Source organism: Macaca nemestrina, chromosome 17, assembly GCF_043159975.1.
Source record: "Macaca nemestrina isolate mMacNem1 chromosome 17, mMacNem.hap1, whole genome shotgun sequence".
Taxonomy (NCBI): Eukaryota; Metazoa; Chordata; class Mammalia; order Primates; family Cercopithecidae; genus Macaca; species Macaca nemestrina.
Window position 1 is genome coordinate 90,698,231 of NC_092141.1, and position 20,134 is coordinate 90,718,364.

A 20,134-nucleotide genomic window follows, 5' to 3' on the forward strand; every position below is an offset into this window, starting at 1 on the left:
GGGGCCCAGCCTCGGCCGCGACGTTCGCTCGTATCGCGCACGGACAGAAACCCGTGAGCCCTGGAGAAAGAACACGTGAATCCGCAGCCCCCAGTCCCCGTCGCTCCTTTGCGCGACCCCAAAACCCGACAGGAAGAGGGCAGCCCGCTGCCCACCTGCCGCGACAAACGACGATTTTGCGTCTGCGCGGCGCGCCGCCTTGTGGGTAATCTCAGGATGAGACGAGGCTAGCGCGAGGTGCGGCTAGAGCGCCATTGCCGGCTCGAATGCCCAGCGGCTGTGGCGGCTAGAGCGTCCCTCCCCAGTTCGAATGCCCGGCGGCTGTGGCGGCTAGAGCGTCGCTCCTCAGCTCGAATCCCCGGCGGCCGAGGCGGCTAGAGTGTCGCCTCCTCCCGGGGAACCGCGTGTGACCTTCCAACCCGCGGACCGATGCTGCCGGCGGCCGCTCGCCCCCTGTGGGGGCCTTGCCTTGGGCTTCGGGCTGCTGCGTTCCGCCTTGCTAGGTACGCGGGATCCTGGGGCGCCAGGACTGGGCCGGTGGGCAGGGTAGGGGGCGGGCGGGCACTGAGGGGTCGATCCGGGCGGAGGCGGGCAGCGGGGCCGGCCTCCCTACAGCGGCCAGGCCGGGCTTGGGGGTCCTACTGGGGGCTGGGGAGGAGGCCTCCCGGTGCGCAAGTCCCTTCCTTCCTGGGCCGTGGAAAGCGCCAGGGTCGGCCCCAGATGACCTTGGACGATTCCCTGCTCCTCCCCCGGCCTCAGGCATCTCCGCAGCAAAGGCCCATCCATGGGTGCGGCGTTTTGCGGCCAGGGGGCCCCACGTTTTGGGAGGCTTTGCTCAGGAAGATGCACCTAAGTAATAGTTTCACCACCGCTGGGTTGATGTAGTTCATTCACACCAGAAGCTTGAGGTTTGAGTGGTATAGCTGCAAGTAAACACGTGGCTTTCTAAGGCTTTTTGAAGAATTTAAAGTAACTTGCAAATCTTACCAATACGGACCCCTTGAGATCTGAGAACCCTGGACTGGGACCAAGGAGCTAGGTAATTTCCGGCCCTAGTGATTATCAGCCTGAGCTTATGGCACCCATCAGTCCCCCAGTTCTGTCCTGTCCCCCTGGTCTCTGCAGCCCCTTCCATTCCAGGACTGACAGGTCTGTTTGAATTGGGGGTGGGGGCTAGGCGACAGGTGCCATGCGTCTGTGCCATGCGACATATGAGGAGTAGCGGCCATCGGAGGTGTGAGGCCCTTGCTGGTGCACCCCTGGATAACGCCCCCAAGGAGTACCCCCCCAAGATTCAGCAACTGGTCCAGGACATCGCCAGCCTCACTCTCCTGGAAATCTCAGACCTCAACGAGCTCCTGAAGGTATCATGAGAGGGTGGCACAGACCCAGGGGCTGGAAGTTTGGGAGCCCCTGTGTTTTGTTCCTGGTGTATTTTGGGAGTTTAGCAAATTGTCAGAAGTGTGTTTGTCCAGGTGCAAGGTCCATGCCAGGCTAGTTGCCCCTCCTCAGTAGGTTCCGGCTGGTGTGGGGGCCAGCTGTGGACACTGTTCTCTATCTCTGCAGAAAACGTTGAAGATCCAGGATGTTGGGCTTGTGCCGATGGGTGGTGTGATGCCTGGGGCTGTCCCTGCTGCAGCAGCCCAGGAGGTGAGTCCTGGGCAGAAAGAGGCATTTCTGTGGTGCCTAGTTCGCCTATGGCCTCATGTGCCATGGTTCCGTATCTCAGGTTCTGCAGCTGCCGTCATTGTCTGCAGCCTGCACACCTGTGCCGGCCTCCTGCAGCCTCCTGGGACCTACCCCCTTCCATGGATGTACAAGTCTTTGCATGTGGAGGCCATGTTTCTAATGGAGGGAAACAGACACTAAGCTAAGAGAGGAAAAAGGCTGGGCGTGGTGGCTCACGCCTGTAATCCCAGCGCTTTGGGAGGCCGAAATGGGTGGATTCACTTGAGGTCAGGAGTTCGAGGCCAGCCTGGCCAACATGGTGAGACCCCGTCTCTACTAAAAATGCAAAATAAAAAAAGTAGCTGGGCCTGGTGGCATGTGCCTGTAATCCCAGCTACTCAGGAGGCTGAGGCAGGAGAATAGCTTGAACCCAGGAGACTGTCTCAAACGAACAAACTAAATAAATAAATATAAATAAGCAAATAAGAATACAAAAATTAGCCGGGTGTGGTGGCAGGCGCCTGTAATCCCAGCTACTTAGGAGGCTGAGGCAAGAGAATTGTTTGAACCAGGGAGGCAGAGGTTGCAGTGAGCCAAGATCACACTACTGCACTCCAACTTGGCAACAGAGCAAGACCCTGTCTCAAAAAACAAAAAAAGGAAAAAGGAAGAAACTATACCAAATAGAACGTTGAAAGCATTGTGGAGAAAAGGAGGGGCCTCCCCTGCACCTCCCTTTGGGGCTTTAGAATGGGGTGGGCCAGCAGTGGAGGTGCCAGCTCCCCCCCAACCCTTTCTCCACAAAGAAGCTCAAGTGGGAGGGAGAGTTCCAAGTTCAAGGTGGGCTTCAAAGAGGAGGCAGACATTGCAGAAGAGGGCACGGCCTTCCTGGGAGAGGAAGGGGTGGCACCAGGGCCACCAGGCAAAAGGGTGTGTGACAGTTCAGGGAGCAGCAGCAGGGTAGGGGCTGGCGCAGGCGAAGGGGTGTAATAGGCAGCTCTCTCCTTGAGTCTCTGCAGGGAAACCAGTGAACTTGAAGCCACCCATTGCATTTGGTCATTGGGTTGTGTAAACCTCTCCGCCAGAGCCCTCCTCTCAGCCCCTTTCCCCCACTGGGGAACCAGGTCGTGTCCTGTAGAGTGTCCCACGTTCCAGATGCGTGGGGTGCCCATGGGGCATCATCACTCTCATGCCTGAGAACTGGAAGGTAGTTTAAAGGCCGATTAGATTCAGGCCGAGCGTTTGGGTAAGAATAGCTGGGATTACTGTAGAGCCTATTGTATAAACTGGATTGCTTTTGAGGATGGAGGAGATGTTATAATAGCCTTCTCAGGCCATGGGGACACGCAGCCCCCCCATCCCCGGGTGGTGCTGGGTCTCCATGCGCCATGTCAGAAGTGCAGTGTGCCCATCAGTCCATGGCGGGTTGTCAGTTTGTCGTTACATGTGCGCTGTGGCGTGGCTGAGAAAGGAGTGACGCTCCTTTTATCTACAAAGCACTTTGATGTCATTTTTTCCTGTCTCATAAGTTATGCTTTCTAAGGGAGACAGGAGTAGAGTATTGAGGGAAGGACTGTGAAGCATGTTTTTATTTATTTATTCATGAAACTGAGTCCCACTCTATCACCCAGGCTGGAGTGCAATGGCGCAATCTCAGCTCACGGCAGCCCCCGCCTCCCAGGTTCAAGCAATTCTCATGCCTCAGCCTCCTGAGTAGCTGGGATTACAGGCGCGCACCACTAGAGACAGGGTTTCACCATGTTGGCCAAGCTGGTTTCAAACTCGACCTCAAGTATCCACCCGCCTTGGCCTCCCAAAGCGCTAGGATTACAAGCGTGAGCCACCACTCCCGGCCGAGGCATGTTCACACAGTGTTATTGGGCAGATCTGCCTCTGACTAGCTATGAGAAAGAGAAGAGCACCAGCTGGACTTGGGAGGCTGAGGCAGGAGACTCGCTTGAACCCGGGAGGTGGAGGTTGCTGTGAGCTGAGGTGGCACCACTGCACTCCAGCCTGGATGACAGAGTGATACTCCGTCCAAAAAAAAAAAGAAAAGAAAAAGCACCAGCTGGTTAAAGATTGACGAGTTGGGAGACATGACTTCTAACTCCAGGCTTTGCTGGGGCCTCCCCTGCACCTCCCTTTGGGGCTTTAGAATGGGGTGGCCCAGCAGTGGAGGTGCTAGCTCCCCACAATCCTTTCTCACCTAGCCCTCCTTCTTTCCTGCTCCCGAAGGTGGTGGAAGAAGAGATCCCCAGAGCGAAAGAACGGACACATTTCACCGTCCGCCTGACTGAGGCGAACCCCGTGGACAAAGTGAAGCTGATCAAGGAAATCAAGAACTACGTCCAGGGCATCAACCTCGTCCAGGTCTGCACCGCGTTGGGGGTTCTGAGGCAGGTTCCGTTGTGGCGGCCCAGGGCCCCCAGTCCCTGACTTGGCTCTCTCTGGCAGGCAAAGAAGCTGGTGGAGTCCCTGCCCCAGGAAATCAAAGCCAATGTCGCCAAAGCCGAGGCGGAGAAGATCAAGGCGGCCCTGGAAGCGGTGGGCGGCACGGTGGTTCTGGAGTAGCTCCAGCTCAGAGGACTTGTATTCAGGGGTCCCTGGGACCCTGGCGAGGTCCCGCCCTCCTGTGGCCACTGGCACCACCCCCAGCACCAGGCGCCCACTGGAGCTGTTTGGGAGAACCGCCTGCGCCATGCAGCGGGGCCAGACAGGCCGCACAGACCTACTGTGGCGGGCGGGAGGGGCGGCTGCTGCCTGGTGACGGCACCAGGAGGCCCACCAGGACGTGCCACCAGTGAATGTGCCTCTGGTGGCTGCTGAGAAAAATACACTGTGCAGTTCAGTGTGTGGAGTGTCGTGCGCAGGCCGGGCTGCGGGGCCAGCGCGGGGATCCAGGCAGTGTGTGGAATGTCGTGCGCAGGCCGGGCTGCGGGGCCAGCGGGGGGATCCAGGCAGCGTGTGGAGTGTCGTGCGCAGGCCGGGCTGCAGGGCCAGCGCAGGGATCCGGGCAGTATGTGGAGTGCCGTGCACAGGCCGGGCTGCGGGGCCAGCGCGGGGATCCGGGCAGCATTGGAGTGTCGTGCGCAGGCCGGGCTGCGGGGCCAGCGCGGGGATCCGGGCAGTGTGTGGAGTGCCGTGCTCAGGCCGGGCTGCGGGGCCAGCGCGGGGATCCGGGTTGGGATGGGATGGGAGGCTTGTTCTGCCCCCTCAGCAGACATCTGAGAGTCTACAGACATTCAGCGGGTCCCCTGGGTGCAGGGCCCTGTCCTGAGACCCCACACCAGGCCTGGTGGACGGCAGTGGTATGGAGGACTGGGGCCCGTCCTGTTTAGAGGGGTGGGTTTGGAGTGTGAACCCTGCCCGTTTTCAGTGTTGGCCCTCTTTTAAGACAGCAGGAAATTCAGCACTTGCATGAGAAACCGAGGGAGCCTTGGAGCCAGCGATGCCACCCCTGGCTCACGTTGCAAGTACCCCTGAACCTAAGCCCGGCCAGGGGGCTGCGTCGGGGGTAGTGGGGAAGGGTGTGGGATAGACCTGGCATCTGCAGGGTTGGGGTGTCAGCTGTTCCTCTGGGGTTCTTAAGTGGGGTATCCTGGGACCTGGGCAAAGTGGCAGGAGGGGCTTGTGGACCTGGGGACTGGGAGTGCCGGGGCCAGCTTGGAGCACTGGTCACTGCTCTTGGTGAGGTGTGGCCCAGTGCTGGGCAGCCCTTGGCAGCCACCCTCAGGATGCAGACCCCTTGGTGCCACTGCTGAGTGCAGGGGGTGTGGCCCCATAAACTGGCAGGAACGGCCAGGGCCTTACTCTGAGGACCCGTGGCCTCCTTTTCTTGGGCACGCCTGTTTTCAGCCAAACCTGGGAGAGAATCAGGATTTCTGTCTCAGCTGGCCCATGACCAAGGCCAGCCCCAGGCTGTGGGCCCACCGTGAGGCCAGACACGGCACGTTCCGCACCTGCTTCGGGAAACATGCCCTGTGTGGCGGCCCCGTGGGCTGCGTGCCCTCCGGCCTCAGTGTTCCTGCTGGAAGGATGCCTTGGCATGGGACCAGAAAGGGGCACTGTGCATCTGGGAGCTGCCCACTGACTGGGACTCCTGGGGGAGCGGGAGCAGCAGGGAGTTTTAGGCTCACTGGGCGCACATGCCCTGCCTGGCCCAGGTCCTCTTCCAGGGCCTTCTGGTAGAGTTTGTCTGACTAACCTGCTGTCCCCAGGAAAGGCTGTGTCCCAAGCCTGGAAGTCCCTATTGCCCATGGTAGCTGTTTTGAGGGGTTAACGATTCTTCCCTCAGGAGGTGACACTGCCACCTGGGGCTGGGTGCATTCTGCCTGGTGCCCTGCTGACCTGACCCCAACTGCCTTTCCCGTCTGGAAGGCAGCAAATATCTGAGCTCGGACGAGCCCTGCTTGGGGTCAGACAGGCATGCTGTATTCATCCAGGCTGCAACCAGATCAGATAGACCAGCAAAGCCTCCGCCGGTGACTCCTCACTGCCTGCCCTGGCTCAGGCATCTGCCAGGTCAGTCGCAGGAGCCACCGAGAGGCTGTCCTCCCTGCCGGGGGACCCCCAAGGTAACCTGTGGATGCCAGGCCACAGTCGGAGGCTAGACGGGAAGCCCTGTCCCATGAACTAGCTTGGTCTGCCCCAACCACCCCCTTGGGCCTACTGATATAACTTACGATCCGTCTGAGAATCAACCAGGGATCTTCGTGAGTCCCTGCCCTACAGTTCTAAATTCACCGTTTGGAAAAGTCTGGCCTTGGATGCATTTCCTGTTTTCCAGGATTCCTCACCTTCTGACTGCCCTCCTGGCATCTCCAGCTCACAGAGTTCACAAACTTCAGTCCCCTGCAGCTCCTTGCGCTTTTGTTCTATTTTTTTAATGTTTTATTTATTTACTTATTTATTGATTGATTGTTTTGAAACAGGGTCTCACTCTGTCACCCGGGCTGGTGGTGCAGTCTTGGCTCACTGCAGCCTCCACCTGCCGGGTTCAAGCAATTCTCCTGCCTCAATTTCCCAAGAAGCTGGAATTATAGGCATGCGCCACCACGCCTAGCTAATTTTGTGTTTTTATTAGAGACAGGGTTTCACCATGTTGGTGAGGCTGGTCTTGAACTCCCTCAAACAATCACCTGTCTTGGCCTCCCAAAGTGCCGAGATTACAGGTGTGTGCCAATGTGCCCAGCCTTATTTTAATTTTTTTTAATTTCTTTTTTTTTTTTTTGAGACCGAGTTTTGCACTTGTCACCCAGGCTGGAGTGCAATGGCACGATCTCGGCTCACTGCAACCTTCACCTCCCGGGTTCAAGCGTTTCTCCTGCCTTAGCCTCCCAAGTAGCTGGGATTACAGGCGCCCACCACCACATCCAGTTAATTTTTCTATTTTTAGTAGAGGGGGGGTTTCACCACGTTGACCAGGCTGTTCTCGAATTCCTAACCTCAGGTGATCTGCCCACTTCAGCCTCCCAAAGTGCTGGGATTACAGGCATGAGCCACCACATCCAGCCTATTTTTGTTTTTTAATATAGATAGAATCTCACTCTGTCACCCGAGCTGGAGTGCAGTGGCTTGATCAAGGCTCACTGCAGCCTCGGCCTCCTGTGTGCAAGCAATCCTTCCACCTCAGCCTCCCAGGTAGCTGGGACTACAGGCACATGCCATCATGCCTGGCTAATCTTTTGATTTTTTGTGGAGATGGGGTCTCACTGTGTTGCCCAGTCTGCTCGGAAACTCCTGGCCTCAAGAGATCCTCCCACCTTGGCCTCCCAAAGTGCTGGGATTACAGGTGAGAGCTGCCATGCCCAGCCTTTTTTGTTCTTTGTAAATCTCTGGCCAGGCGCGGTGGCTCAAGCCTGTAATCCCAGCACTTTGGGAGGCCGAGACGGGCGGATCACGAGGTCAGGAGATCGAGACCATCCTGGCTAACACCGTGAAACCCCGTCTCTACTAAAAAATACAAAAAACTAGCCGGGCGAGGTGGCGGGCGCCTGTAGTCCCAGCTACTCGGGAGGCTGAGGCAGGAGAATGGCGTAAACCTGGGAGGCGGAGCTTGCAGTGAGCTGAGATCCGGCCACTGCACTCCAGCCCGGGCGACAGAGCGAGACTCCGTCTCAAAAAAAAAAAAAAAAAAAAATCTCTTCAGTTCCCGCTCCTTAGCCTCAGGGCCCTGCTCTTTCTGCTTTGGAGTGGTTCCTCCTCCAGCCGGGAGCCAGTGTTCTGTGCGTTGGGGGTCTCTGCCAGCAGCCTGTTCCAGCCCTGTCTTGCAGGTGGCCTTGGGAGGGACAGGTTGCAGCCCAGGCCCGCCCCGCTCCTTCCTGGAGTGTCTCACAGACTCAGGGGACACTGGCCCTCCAGGCCCTGCTTCCCTCAAGGTTTCCATCGCCTCTGATTCTTAGTAATTGGGAGCCGACGGATGCAGCTCATCATGGTTTACACTGAGATCAGGCCACTTCCTAACTGTTGAGTCTGTTTGCTCTGGGCCTTTTAAGCCTGGCGTGATCCCTCTGAGTCCCTGCAGTGCATTTGCGCCATCTCCACATGTGGAGCCCCAGCCCAGGCTTGGTGTGGGCAGCGCTATGCCACACTCTCCTGGCTGCCTCCTGAGCACCTCCACCTGCTTCCCCACCAGGTGTGGCTGTGTTTTCACCCCGTGTCCACCTGGCACCCTTCCCCATCGCCAGGTAGTTACAGTCTGTGTGGGCGACACCTGAGGGTCACAACCAAACCAAGGACCACAGCACACTTCCGGGCAGGGGGACCGCCTCTGGTCAGCTGCTCACTCGCCAGCCCAAATCTTCCGCTGATGACTTACGGGGTCAGAGGCCACCTAAGGGTCTAGAAAACAGTCTCCTCCAGTTGGCCAATGAAGACAAATACAGAGCCTGCCTGCCTATGTCGGGGTTACGGCCCAATAAACCCACAGCCAAGCTGAAAATCCTATGTGTCTTGCGCCTCTGACACAGCCAGGGCATCGCTGGATGCGCGGATACAGAGCTGGACACATTCTGGTGCTTGAGGGGTTTTTCCAGTGCCCCTCACCTTTCGCCCTGGAGGGTGGGGGAAGCCAGACAGCAGTGACTAAGCTGGAGCTGCAGCTTCTTCATCCCTGTGGCCCAGCCCCAAAGCAGCCTTGGGGACTTAAATTTCATTTTCCCCAGCAGGTGCACCTGGGCCAAGAACACACCAGTACCTCCTTGTTCTTCGCAGGGAAATAGAATCCAAGCAGGGGCCCAGATGCAGGCAGGCATCTCCTGGGAACGGGAGCCCCAGGACCCACCCCGGGGCCCCACTTCCAGGGTGGTTCCCTGGGGCGTCTGGTCAGAGCCAGACCAGAACTGAGCGGGAGCTCCCGGTCATCTGTGTGTGGGAAAGGAGGCAAGTCCTTCGTAACCGCCATTTTCTCCCAGTTTTCATTCAATCTGGCCCCAAGCAGGTTCTTTTTTTCCGAGATGGAGTCTCGCTCTGTCGCCCAGGCTGGAGTGCAGTGGCGCGATCTCAGCTTACTGCAACCTCCTCTCCCGGATTCAAGCGATTCTACTGCCTGAGCTTCCTGAGTAGCTGGGATTGCAGCAGTGAGCCACCGCGCCCGGCTCCCGAAGCCGGTTTTCTGCTCTCTTGCAGTTGGGCCGGGGCTGAGCCCTCGTGGGGGCAGGGGTTGCAGACCAGTGGACGCAGGGCTCACGCCGCACACACGTGGCCCCCGCCGGATGACTCACGAGCCAGCGCCTGCGCGGCGGGTTGGCCACGGCGGGGGGCAGGTTCAGGGCCAGGGGCCGGGCCTCTTGGGGATTGGCAGGGCGCCCGCCGCGGTCCCGTGAGCCTGGGGCCGGTTCCCGGGCGGTGGCCTTCAGCGCCGCGCTCCAGCCCGGGGAGGGGAGGACGCCACGCAGCAGCCCCAGAGCACCCGCGCGTCCCCAGCCTGGGCCCACCGCGCTCGGCGCCCCTCCGCGGCCGCTTTAAGGCGCCGGGCACGCCTCCATCGCTGGGGGCGTGGCCTAGAGGTCCCGCCCCCGGGGCGCGCGCGCGCATTGGCTGTGCGGGGTGCGGGCGCGCGGGCGGCGCTTTGAACCGCGCGCGGGGCGCTGGGCGCTGCGGGTCAGTCCAGCCCGGGGTCGGGCCGGGGTCGGGCCGCTTCTGGGCCATGGCGGCCGAGGCGCGCGTGTCGCGCTGGTACTTCGGGGGGCTGGCCTCCTGCGGGGCCGCCTGCTGCACGCACCCGCTGGACCTGCTCAAGGTGAGGCCGGGCCCCGGAACGCGGGGAGGATGGGACCTTGGCGCCGCCCAGACGCCTGCAACGGCAGCAGCCCGGCCCCACGCACCCGCGGATCGCTGCGCCCGAGGCCCCCTCCTGGAGACACCGAGGAGGCCCCCGACGCCCGGGTGGCCGATCCCGGGTGTCCCTCGGCTGTTGGCCGCCGAGCTCGAGGCCTGCAGGGCGCAGCCGGGCTCCCCAGCTTCCCGGCCGGCTTCCCAATTCTCAGCAGGTGACGATCCAGCCCCAGCTCTGCGCTTTAATATCTGGTGACCTTCGGCAAGTCACTTGGCCTGTCTGAGCTACCCACCCCCATACATTGAAGAACACTCTTTCCGCCCAGTTGGAAGTTGTGGGGGGAGTTCTGTGAGGTGCACAGGTGTTGGCATCTGGAGGCGTGCTGGCTGTAGCAGACCCAGGGCATGGGCCAAGCCGCCCCCCATCCAGGGGTGCTTAGCACACCGCCGGATGTGGCCCTGGGCAAGTGGGGTGACCCTGCGCCCCGGCTTTGGGCTGCTTCCTCCGGAGAAAGCTGGGTGGGCACTGGAAGCAATGTTAGGACCAGCACACCCCCCGGAGAGATGCGGGAGACCCCGCATGCGTGTGGTCCTGGCTCTATGAGAGTGGGCATTTCTCAGCACGAGAAGCAGCCACAGTTCTTTTACTTTTTTTTTTTTTTTAAAGCTTATGGGGCAAAATAAGACAGAGCTCTCCTTTTTTCCCAGGGACAGCCAAGGGGCGTTGTTTTCTGACCCTGTCTTGCCACAGAGAACAAAGAAGAAAGGGCCTAAGGCATTGCACAGTCTGCCCAGCGGGCCCTGCCCTGTGAACCTGGCTGTGGTCACTGGGCAGCCACCCGTCTGGGGGACCTTTATTTTAGCAGCCTGCCCAGGGGACTTGTATTCCAGCAGCTTTTGAGGGGACTGGCTTTACTAACGAGCAACATTGCTGGCCACTGTGTGAAGGCCAGGTGAGCAGATGTGGGCGTCTTGGGGTACCTGAGACCTCGCTGGTCCTGGGAGAGGCCTGCAGAGCTCCCAGGCCACAGGCAGCCAGGGCCAGTGAGATGCAGTCCCAGCGACAGGAAGGCACTGGCGTGGGCAGGAGGAGCCCCTCCTTGGCATCTGGCTCTTCCTTTCCTCCTGGGCGCCGCACAGGTGCCCCTCCCCCCAGGGTCTCTCCCACAGGCCCTCTGGGTGTTGAAGGCCCTCTGAGCCTCACTGCCTCTTGGCCCCGCCCCATCAGGCACTCTTTGGCTGCAGAACACTCTGGGGGAGGCAGGGAAGGCAGCCCGTGTGGAGGCGGGACTGCCCTCTGGCCTGGGAGGGTGGAAGAAGCCAGCTGCTGGCAGCATATGGGGCTATGGTCAGGGTGTGCCCCTGAGGACTGCTCACCAGGGCTCTCTGGCTGTGGAAAGATCGTTTTAAAGCTTCTTGATCACTCTGTCCCATGTCCCTACAATCCCTACTGTGGCATCTGGCCTGGACAGGGGCTACTGCCTGTGTGGCCCAGTCCCTCTGTTCTGCTGGGCTAGCACAACGGGAGGCCCCTCTCTGTCCCCACCCATCTTTGCCGCCCCCCTGGGTGTGCGTGACAGGGGCCGCGTGTGTGCAGGTCACACTGAGCAGTGGATGGGTTTCTTTGGGGTCAGTGCTGGGAGTGGGACCCAGGAGCTGGGATCCTGGGCCAGATGCTGGCCTTCCTTTCTGGCCCTGGCCCACCCCGCTTCTGCCTGGAGCTCTCAGCTGGCCAGGCCAGGAGGCAGAGGTCCTATGAGTGGTGGAGGCCAACGGAATGGGAGGTTGTCAGGCTGATGGCCCCCGAGTGCCTGCCTGCAGCTCCTAGGTGCTTTGCGGAGGAGGCTGCTATGCCCTGCGGCCAGCTGCATCATCCCCTTGTCTGCTGCTGAGCTCTTGCTGCCTTTCAAGGCCTTCTGGCTACCTCCTCAGTCTCCCATGGTCCTGCAGGCTCCCTGGCCGTTTCTGAGTCCCCGTAAACGTTTGTCCCTCTTGAGACATGGTGTGGTGGATAAAAAGGAGGGCTCTGGGGTCTCCTCGCTGGGCCCAAATCCTGATGGCGCCAGCGAGTGCGTTACCGCTCCGTGCCTCAGTTTCCTCATCTGCAGAAGGAGAATGGCAAGCCCCTGAGGCCAGTGCAGCCAGGACTCAGGTGCAGTGCGGGCGCCCGCGGGGCTCACGGGCACTCTCAGTTCCATGGCCTCTGGCTCCATGTCCGCTGATGTGGTTGCTGTTGGAAAGCAATGGTGTGAGCTGGTTCCAAGCGGGGGTGTGGAGTCCCCGGGCAGGGCCGTGGGCGGCCTTATCACTGTCTCCTGCCTCACTTTCCGCCTCTCTGGATGGACCTGGCACCGATCCCTTGGGGTCGCTGTGGGGTCTGAGAACACTCGCTCCCACAGGTGCATCTGCAGACGCAGCAGGAGGTGAAGCTGCGCATGACGGGCATGGCACTGAGGGTGGTGCGCACCGACGGCATCCTGGCGCTCTACAGCGGCCTGAGCGCCTCGCTGTGCAGACAGGTGTGCGGTGGGTGCCAGTCTCGGACTCCCCACGACCCCTCGGGGCTCCCATACGGGCTCAGTCCTGCAGTGGGCATCCAAGCTATTTCCATCTCTGTTTCAAGACTTTGTGCAAGGAAGGACCTACCAGGCCGAGAGTTGGTGACCCCAGGGTGGGCCTTCCATGGGCAGCCACCCAGTTCTCAGGGCTGGGCCTGAGGCCGTCACTTACCGGTGGGGAAACTGAGGCCCAGGGAGGGAGAAAGCAGGGTGCAGCTCTAGATTTGTGAACTGGCTCAGCTGCATGCTGGCCCAATGGCCCCTCAGGGTCCCTGTGGACCCTTGGGCTGAGGGGGGCCTGGCTGGGCCAGGGTGGTGAGGCTGAGGGGTGTGGGGCGTGCCTACCCCTCCAAGCCGGGCCCTTCTCCCCCAGATGACCTACTCCCTGACTCGGTTCGCCATCTACGAGACTGTGCGGGACCGCGTGGCCAAGGGCAGCCAGGGGCCCCTCCCCTTCCACCAGAAGGTGTTGCTGGGCTCCATCAGCGGTGAGCTGCCGGGTGGGAGGGGCACGGGGCGGCCAGGTGGGCTGAGGATGCCACGTGTCATTCTGCTCGTCTCTGGGGTTTGTGTCACCGCAGGTTTAGCTGGAGGCTTCGTGGGGACGCCCGCGGACTTGGTCAACGTCAGGTTGGTGTCCCCTCCACCCTACCTGCAAGGCTAGGGCCTGCCAGGGCTGCTCGCAGGGTGGGGTCAGCCTGGAACAAGCCACTCAGACCCTGGTGTCCTGGGCATAGGAGGGTGGGTGTCCCTGAGCCCTGGCGTGCCCTGTCCTGTGGGCCCCGCTGACCAACATAAGCTCCCCTGCTGCCCGTGGGGCTCTGCCAGGGCTGCCCAGGCCCCTCAGCCTGCCTGCCCCTCCCGCCACCTGCTTCTGTTTCAGGATGCAGAATGACGTGAAGCTGCCCCAGGGTCAGCGGCGCAAGTGAGTCATGGGCAGCCCTGCCTTCTCGGGGTGGTTGGGGTGCAGGAGGCTTGGGCGGGAGCAGACCCCCAGCTGCTGTGCCGTGACCTAGCCAGGACTCCAGCAGGCTGTGGTGCCTGTGTGGTCCATGGAGGGTCCTGACGGCTGTTCTGGACTCAGGGGTGTCACTCCGCCCCCCAGGACCTTTGGGTTCTTCCTGCGGGGAGAGCCTGGTTGGATTGCGGGCTGGGCCTGCTTGCACCTAGGGCGTTGAGTGCGGAGGTGAAGGCCGCAGGTATGGAGAGAGCTCATGCAACAGAAACACCTGAAGGAGGCACTGCCTCCCTGCCCAGCTCAGGGCAGCGGTACCCTCCTGCCATGGCCCGGGGCCTTTCTAGGGCCTGGGGTCCGCTCCAACTGTAGCGTGAGCCATTTCCCCGCCGCTTCCGAGGACCGCTGGGGAGTTCCGGCTTCTAGCTCTGCACACAGACCGTGTTCCCTCAGGACTCCCGGGGGCTGGCAGGCAGGAGGCCTGTGTTTGAGGAGCGGTGCCCATCCAGGGGCTCTGTTGGAAAAGACGGAACCTCCTCCCTGAGGGCCAGGCGGGGTGGACGGAGTGGCTGTGGGACGGTAGGACCAGCCTCAGATGTTCCCAGGGAGAGACCTTCAGGCCCATGAGGCCTCTGCTTCCTCAAGAACCCGCGGCCTGCAACAGGGCCTGGGAGGACCCTCTGTGGGAGCCAGTGGTCGGGGGAGTCTCATGTGGTCATTCTGTGTCCCCGGCAGCTACGCCCATGCGCTGGATGGCCTGTACCGCGTGGCTCGTGAAGGTGAGGGGCAGGTGCTGTGCACAGGCGAGGGTCTGGGGGTGCAGGCAGGGTGGGCAGCGCTGTGCAGGACTGGGCACCGAGGGATTTGGGCCAGGTGCCTGGCCTCACCCCTTGCCTCACCCCTTGCTTGTGCAGAGGGTTTGAGGAGACTGTTCTCAGGTGCGACCATGGCGTCCAGCCGAGGGGCCTTAGTCACCGTGGGCCAGGTAGGCCTCCTGCGTGGGGTGGGTGTGGGCAGTGCCTGCGACCTCTGACCTCCATCTTGAGAGAGGCCATAGAACAAGGCACTGGGCACCAAGACCCTCCTGGGGAACCACCAGCTGTGGCCTTGGTGGGGCGGGATTGGGGGCATGGGTGGGTCAGGGCTGCAGCCTGTGAAGGACCTCGGGCAGGTGCCTCCCCTTTCTGGGCCTCACGGATGGACGGAGCAGGTGCTTGGCCATTGCCAGGTGGTGTTGCTTGGGGCACTGTGTGCTTTCCCTGAGCTGGGCCCCCCGCTGCAGCCCTGACCGCCCTTGTTCCCCTGCAGCTGTCCTGCTACGACCAGGCCAAGCAGCTGGTCCTTAGCACCGGCTACCTGTCTGACAACATCTTTACTCACTTTGTTGCCAGCTTTATTGCGGTAAGTGGCTGGCGTGGCTAGGGTGGGTGTCCCTGGGCCGGCCTTGGGAGCTGAGGGCACCCAGGATGGGGCGAGCGCTGGGGGAGGCGGGGGCCTCGGGCATCTGGCAGTCCCCCCCTGGGGCTCATAAGTGGGTGCTGGGGCTTTCAGAGCTCATGGGTCAGCCGGGTGCCCCCACCAGCATGCTCCTGGCCTCCCCGGGAGTCAGGTTGAGGGGCTCTTTCTGGTGACGAGCCCTCTCCCCAGGGTGGATGTGCCACGTTCCTGTGTCAGCCCCTGGATGTGCTGAAGACCCGTCTGATGAACTCCAAGGGGGAGTATCAGGTGAGTGGGGCCTGTGCAGTCAGGCTGTGCAGCCCAGCGAGGCCCCTCACCTCTCCGGGGCGCGGACACTCGCACTGGGAACCCAGGGAGGGTCCCCCTCCCTTCCAGTTGCCTATCTCTGCGCAGCACTAGGCCTCGGAAGAGGAGTCGCGCCTTTGAGTGCCTTTGCCTTGTTTTTGTTTTTAAAGATTTTTTGGCCCAGCGCGGTGGCTCACGCCTGTAACCCCACACTTTGGGAGCCTGACGCGGGCAGACCACTTGAGTCTAGGAGTTCAAGACCCGCCTGGGCAATATACTGAAACCCCATCTCTACCAAAAATACAAAAATTAGGGGCCCGGTGCGGTGGCTCACGCTTATGATCCCAGCACTTTGGGAGGCTGAGGCGAGTGGATCACCTGAGGTCAGGAGTTCAAGACCAGCCTGGCCAACATGGTGAAATCCCATCTCTACTAAAAATATAAAAAATTAGCTGGGCGTGGTGTTGGGCGCCTGTAATCCCAGCTACTCGGGAGGCCGAGGCAGAAGAATCGCTTGAACCTGGGAGGCGGAGGTTGCAGTGAGCTGAGATCACACCATTGCACCCCAGCCTGGGCAACAAGAATGAAACTCCATCTCAAAAACAAACAAACAAAAATTAGTCAGGCTCGGTGGCATGTGCCTCCCAGCTACACAGGAGGCTGAAGTGGGATAATCCCTTGAGCCCAGGAGGTCCAGGTGACAGTGAGCCAAGATTGTACCACTGCATTCCAGCCTGGGTGACAGAGTGAGACTCTGTTGTAAAACGTTTATTTTTGGCCAGGCATGGTGGCTTATGCCTGTAATCCTAACACTTTGGGAGGCCGAGGCAGGCAGATCACAAGGTCAGGAGTTGGAGACCAGCCTGACCAACATGGTGAAACCCTGTCTCTACTAAAAATACAAAAATTAGCCGGGCGAGGTGGCAGGCGCCTGTAGTCCCAGCTACTCGGGAGGCTGAGGCAGGAGAATTGCTTGAACTTGGGAGGCGAAGGTTGCAGTGAGCCGAGATTGCGCCACTGCACTCCAGCCTAGGCGACAGAGCGAGACTCTGTCTCAAAACAACAACAAAAAAAACCCTTTCTTTTCTTTTTTTTTTCCCCCTCACTGCAACCTCTGCCTCCTGGGATCAAGATGATTCTCCTGCCTCAGCCTCCCGAGTAGCTGGGATTAAAGGCACATGGCACGGTGCCCGGTGAAGTTTTCTATTTTTAGTAGAGACAAGGTTTCGCCATGTTTGCCAGGCTGGTTTTGAACTCCTGGCCTGAAGTGATCCGCCCGCCTCAGCCTCCCACAGTGCTGGGATTACAGGCGTGAGCCACTCTGCCCAGCCAAAGCATTTCTTTCACAGATTAACGGAGGTGGTGCTGCTCATGGCAGTTTGTGCCTCGTAAATGCTCTGGTTCTCCTCCCTCGGGCCCCCGCCAGCTCCATGGGGCTTCCACATTTGCAGAGCCCATGGCTCTGTCCCTGCTCTTCTCCTTGACCCTGCTGTGCTGCGTCCCTGGTTCTCATGGTTCTGTTCACAGCCCCCTCCGCCCGCTGGACCCTAGGCTGCACCCTTGGGCCCTGGTTGTACTGCATAAGCAAGCAGGGCAGCCATTGACCTGGCCGGTGCCTGCAGACCTGTGGTTACCTGTTACCAGCCAGCAGCTGCCACTCACACCCACAACCCACGTTGAGAGTCCCCAGGCCACCATGCCTGGCTGGTGCCTGGGAGGGGATTTTCATTGCCCTGTGGGTGAGAAGCAGCCTTTTTGATTGTTTCACTGCGTTTTCTGCAGGGCGTTTTCCACTGCGCCGTGGAGACAGCGAAGCTCGGGCCTCTGGCCTTTTACAAGGTGCAGTGGTGGCGGCGGTGGCGGCTCGGGCAATGGGGAGCCAGTCCCTTCGGACTCTGTGTCTCTCACTTTCCCTGTCTCCCTCCAGGGCCTCGTCCCAGCTGGCATCCGCCTCATCCCCCACACCGTGCTCACTTTTGTGTTTCTGGAACAGCTACGCAAAAACTTTGGCATCAAAGTGCCATCCTGACCGGCCGTGGGAATGGCTGGGCTGCCAGGCCAGCTGCGCTAAGTTCTTCCAAAGAGTCCCAAGCCCAGCACCTGCTTCTGGGGCCGCAACCTCGCTGGCCATGGCCACCCGTCCTCCCCAGCAGGCCCCTGCTGTCCCCCCACCTGCTGGCTGAGCTCCTCCTGGCCTCGTCCCCTCTCAGCTGTAGCTGCACCCCCACCCCTGCTCTGGCTCCCAGGCTCTCCCGGCTGGGCGCTGCGTGGCCTTGCCCCTCCCGCTGGCAGCTCCTCAGGGGAACAGGGGCCACCAGAGGCTCATTTCTCCCCTCTCCTGGGCCGGGGGAGGGTATTTTCCCTGCCTCCTGCCTCTGAGGCCCAAAGCAGCATCTTCCAGCACTTTCCATCGAGGACTCTGGTGGCAGAGTGTGGGTGCAGCCTGGCTGTTGCTCACCCAAGTGCTAGCTGTGCACTTTGTGTCCGCTGAGAGCGACCAGACCTTCCGTGTCCTCGGGCAGCTGCAACTCCCCCCAAGACCCCGCGGCTGGGTGGGAGGAACAAACAACGCAGACCACGAGCGAGTGCTTGGGAGGGAGGGGCCCAGAGAGGTTTTGGAGCCATCACGGGTGAGGGTGAAGGGCCACCGAGGTCCCGCGCACCCCCATCCACCCCACAGTGGCTTTAACGGTTTTGCCAAAGCCTCTCTACTCACCAGCAGGCCGTCTCGTCTTCAGGGATCGTGCCGGCTCCCGCTTGGCTCCCTGGGGGAGTGGCCCAGGCGGGCTGCAGTTCCTCCTCAGGGTCTTCTCCCGACAAGGAGTCCCCCGGGTGGCTGCTGCATTCTCTGCTTCCCTAGTCGCTGGGCTTCGCCCCACCTGGGAAGGGCAGTGTGCTCTGTGGGGGGCTGCAGTCAATAAATGCCGGGAGCTGCCGCGTCTGTTCCTGCCTGCCCCGCCCGCCTGCCGGCTGCCTTGCTGTCCAGACCAGCAGGACCCCCTGCACCCCGTAAGGAGGACAAGGCCACGGCCTTTTGGGGAGGAGCCAGGGTCCTCGCTGTGCATTTGGGAGGCCTTTGGGCGAAGGAATTGTTTAAGTAGGAGGAACCAAAACTGGTGTTGGGGGGAAGGGAACCAGACAAGGAGTCTGGGGTTGAGGGGTCTCAGGCAGTGTAGAGACTGGACTGCATGGGGCCACCCCACCAACAGCAAGCACTAATTGTTTTTTTGAGACAGGATCTGGCTCTGTCATTCAGGCTGCAGTACAGTGGCACAATCTTGGCTTACTAACCTGGGCCCCCTGGGCTCAAACCAGTCTTCTACCTCAGCCTTCTAAATAGCTGGTGCTATGGGTGTGTGCCACCACACGTGGCTAATTTTTGTATGCTTTTGTAGAATTGGGGCCTCACTGTGTTACCCAGGCTGATCCCAAACTCCTGAGCTCAGGGGATCTGCCTACCTTGGCCTCCCAAAGATGCCCTTTTTTTTTTAAGACAGGGTCTTACTGTGTTGCTCAGGCTGGAGTGCAGTGGTGCAAATAGCCTGTAGTCCCAGCTACTTGGAAGGCTGAGGTGGGATCGCTTAAGCCTGCAGGTTCAAGGCTGCAGTGAGCTGTGATCGCAGCACCGCACTCCAACCTGGGTGACAGAATGAGACCCCATTTCAAAAAAAGAATGTAATGGTGGGCTGGGTGTGGTCTCTCAGACTTGTAATCCCAGCACTGTGGGAGGCTGAGGCAAGATCTCTTGAGCCCAGGAATTCGAGACTAGCTTGGACAATATGGTGAGACCCCCATCTGTACAGAAAATTTAAAACTTAGCTGGGCGTCATGGCACGCACTTGTAGTCCCAGCTACTTGAGAGGCTGAGGTGAGAGGATTACTTGAGCCCAGGAGATTTAGGCCACAGTCAGCCATGATTGTGCCACTGCACTCCAGCCTGGACAACAGAGCAAGACCCTGTCTCAGAAAAAAAAAAAAAAACTTTGATATTCTCAAATACCCATTCAGTGCTCAAATTTCTCTGACCGCCATGTGCATTTTGTGAAGAGCTGGTTTTGTTTGAACTGGAGATCAGCGGGAGGTCTGAGGTTTGTACATGGTACCCAGTGCCCAGGTTGGAAATTCACAGCCAGGGACGGGGTGGGTAGGTTCAGGGGGACGGCTGCTGCTTCCTGAGAAACCAGGTGGTTCAGAAAGGCAGCTCTGGCCAGCAAATGCCAAAAACTGCAGATGCAGGGACCACATTCTCAGAGCTGCTTTGATGGGAGCACTGGAGGAAGTGGCCGTCCTACCAGGGTCACCCCGGAGGCTGGCATCACCCGCAGCCCTTCCCTGCTGTCAGCCCCACTGGGACAGTGCCAGTCAGGGGATGAAAGTTCCCAGTCTGGTTTGGCAGGGCCAGGCCTGGCAGTGGACCACCGCAGGGCAGGGTGCAGAGGGTGGGGCGGGAGAGGAGGCCAGTGGGCAGAGCTCCCTACCCACCCTCCACAGAAGCCCCAGCTCCCCAGGGCCAGGGTACAGGCCCAGGGTAGGGGTAGGTCAGAGGGAACGTCAGTCCTGGGGTTTCACGGCCCTTACCCCACAGGCCCTGCAGACTACCTGGTGCGAAGGCCAGAAGCCGGTCAGTTTCACGCTTGGGCGCCAGGGACAGAGCTGGACCCAGCTGAGTCAGCATTTCAGCAGTCACCTGCTGAGTCAGCAGTCACCTCTGTGCCTTTTTTTTTTTTTTTTTCCTTTCCTCCTTTTGGATGGAGTTTTGCTTTGTCGCCCAGGCTGGAGTGCAGTGGTGAGGTCTCGGCTCACCGCAACCTCCACCTACTGGGTTCAGGTGATTTTCATTTCTCAGCCTCTTGACTAGCTGGGACTACAGGTGCACACCACCAAGCCTGGCTCCTTTTTGTATTGTTAGTAGAGACAAGGTTTCACCATGTTGGCC

At 60.2% G+C, this 20,134-nt stretch overlaps 2 protein-coding genes across 5 annotated transcripts; both read left to right on the plus strand.

Annotated features, from left to right (window-relative positions):
• On the plus strand, window positions 1-4,516 carry LOC105469306 (mitochondrial ribosomal protein L12). Its single transcript, XM_011720204.3, has 5 exons — window positions 1-503; window positions 1,178-1,364; window positions 1,567-1,650; window positions 3,904-4,038; window positions 4,123-4,516. The coding sequence occupies exons 1-5, from the start codon at window positions 430-432 to the stop codon at window positions 4,237-4,239; spliced, it is 597 nt and encodes a 198-aa protein (XP_011718506.1). The 5' UTR covers window positions 1-429; the 3' UTR covers window positions 4,240-4,516.
• Window positions 4,517-9,697: 5,181 nt separating this feature from the next.
• LOC105469307 (solute carrier family 25 member 10) lies at window positions 9,698-18,134 on the plus strand. 4 transcript variants are annotated; one of them, XM_011720207.2, is made up of 12 exons: window positions 9,800-9,907; window positions 10,651-10,895; window positions 12,342-12,461; window positions 12,874-12,988; window positions 13,082-13,130; window positions 13,384-13,425; window positions 14,191-14,234; window positions 14,370-14,440; window positions 14,764-14,856; window positions 15,103-15,180; window positions 16,981-17,037; window positions 17,126-17,372. In XM_011720207.2, exons 3-12 carry the CDS (start codon window positions 12,378-12,380, stop codon window positions 17,225-17,227), a joined length of 735 nt encoding a protein of 244 aa, XP_011718509.1. In that variant the 5' UTR covers window positions 9,800-9,907; window positions 10,651-10,895; window positions 12,342-12,377; the 3' UTR covers window positions 17,228-17,372. The 4 variants fall into 4 exon arrangements, with proteins under 4 accessions (XP_011718507.1, XP_011718508.1, XP_011718509.1 ...); XM_011720205.2 differs by lacking the exon at window positions 10,651-10,895 and having other exon boundaries at window positions 9,698-9,907; window positions 17,126-18,134; XM_011720208.3 differs by lacking the exons at window positions 9,800-9,907; window positions 10,651-10,895 and adding an exon at window positions 10,000-10,157.
• The last annotated feature ends 2,000 nt before the right edge of the window (window positions 18,135-20,134 follow it).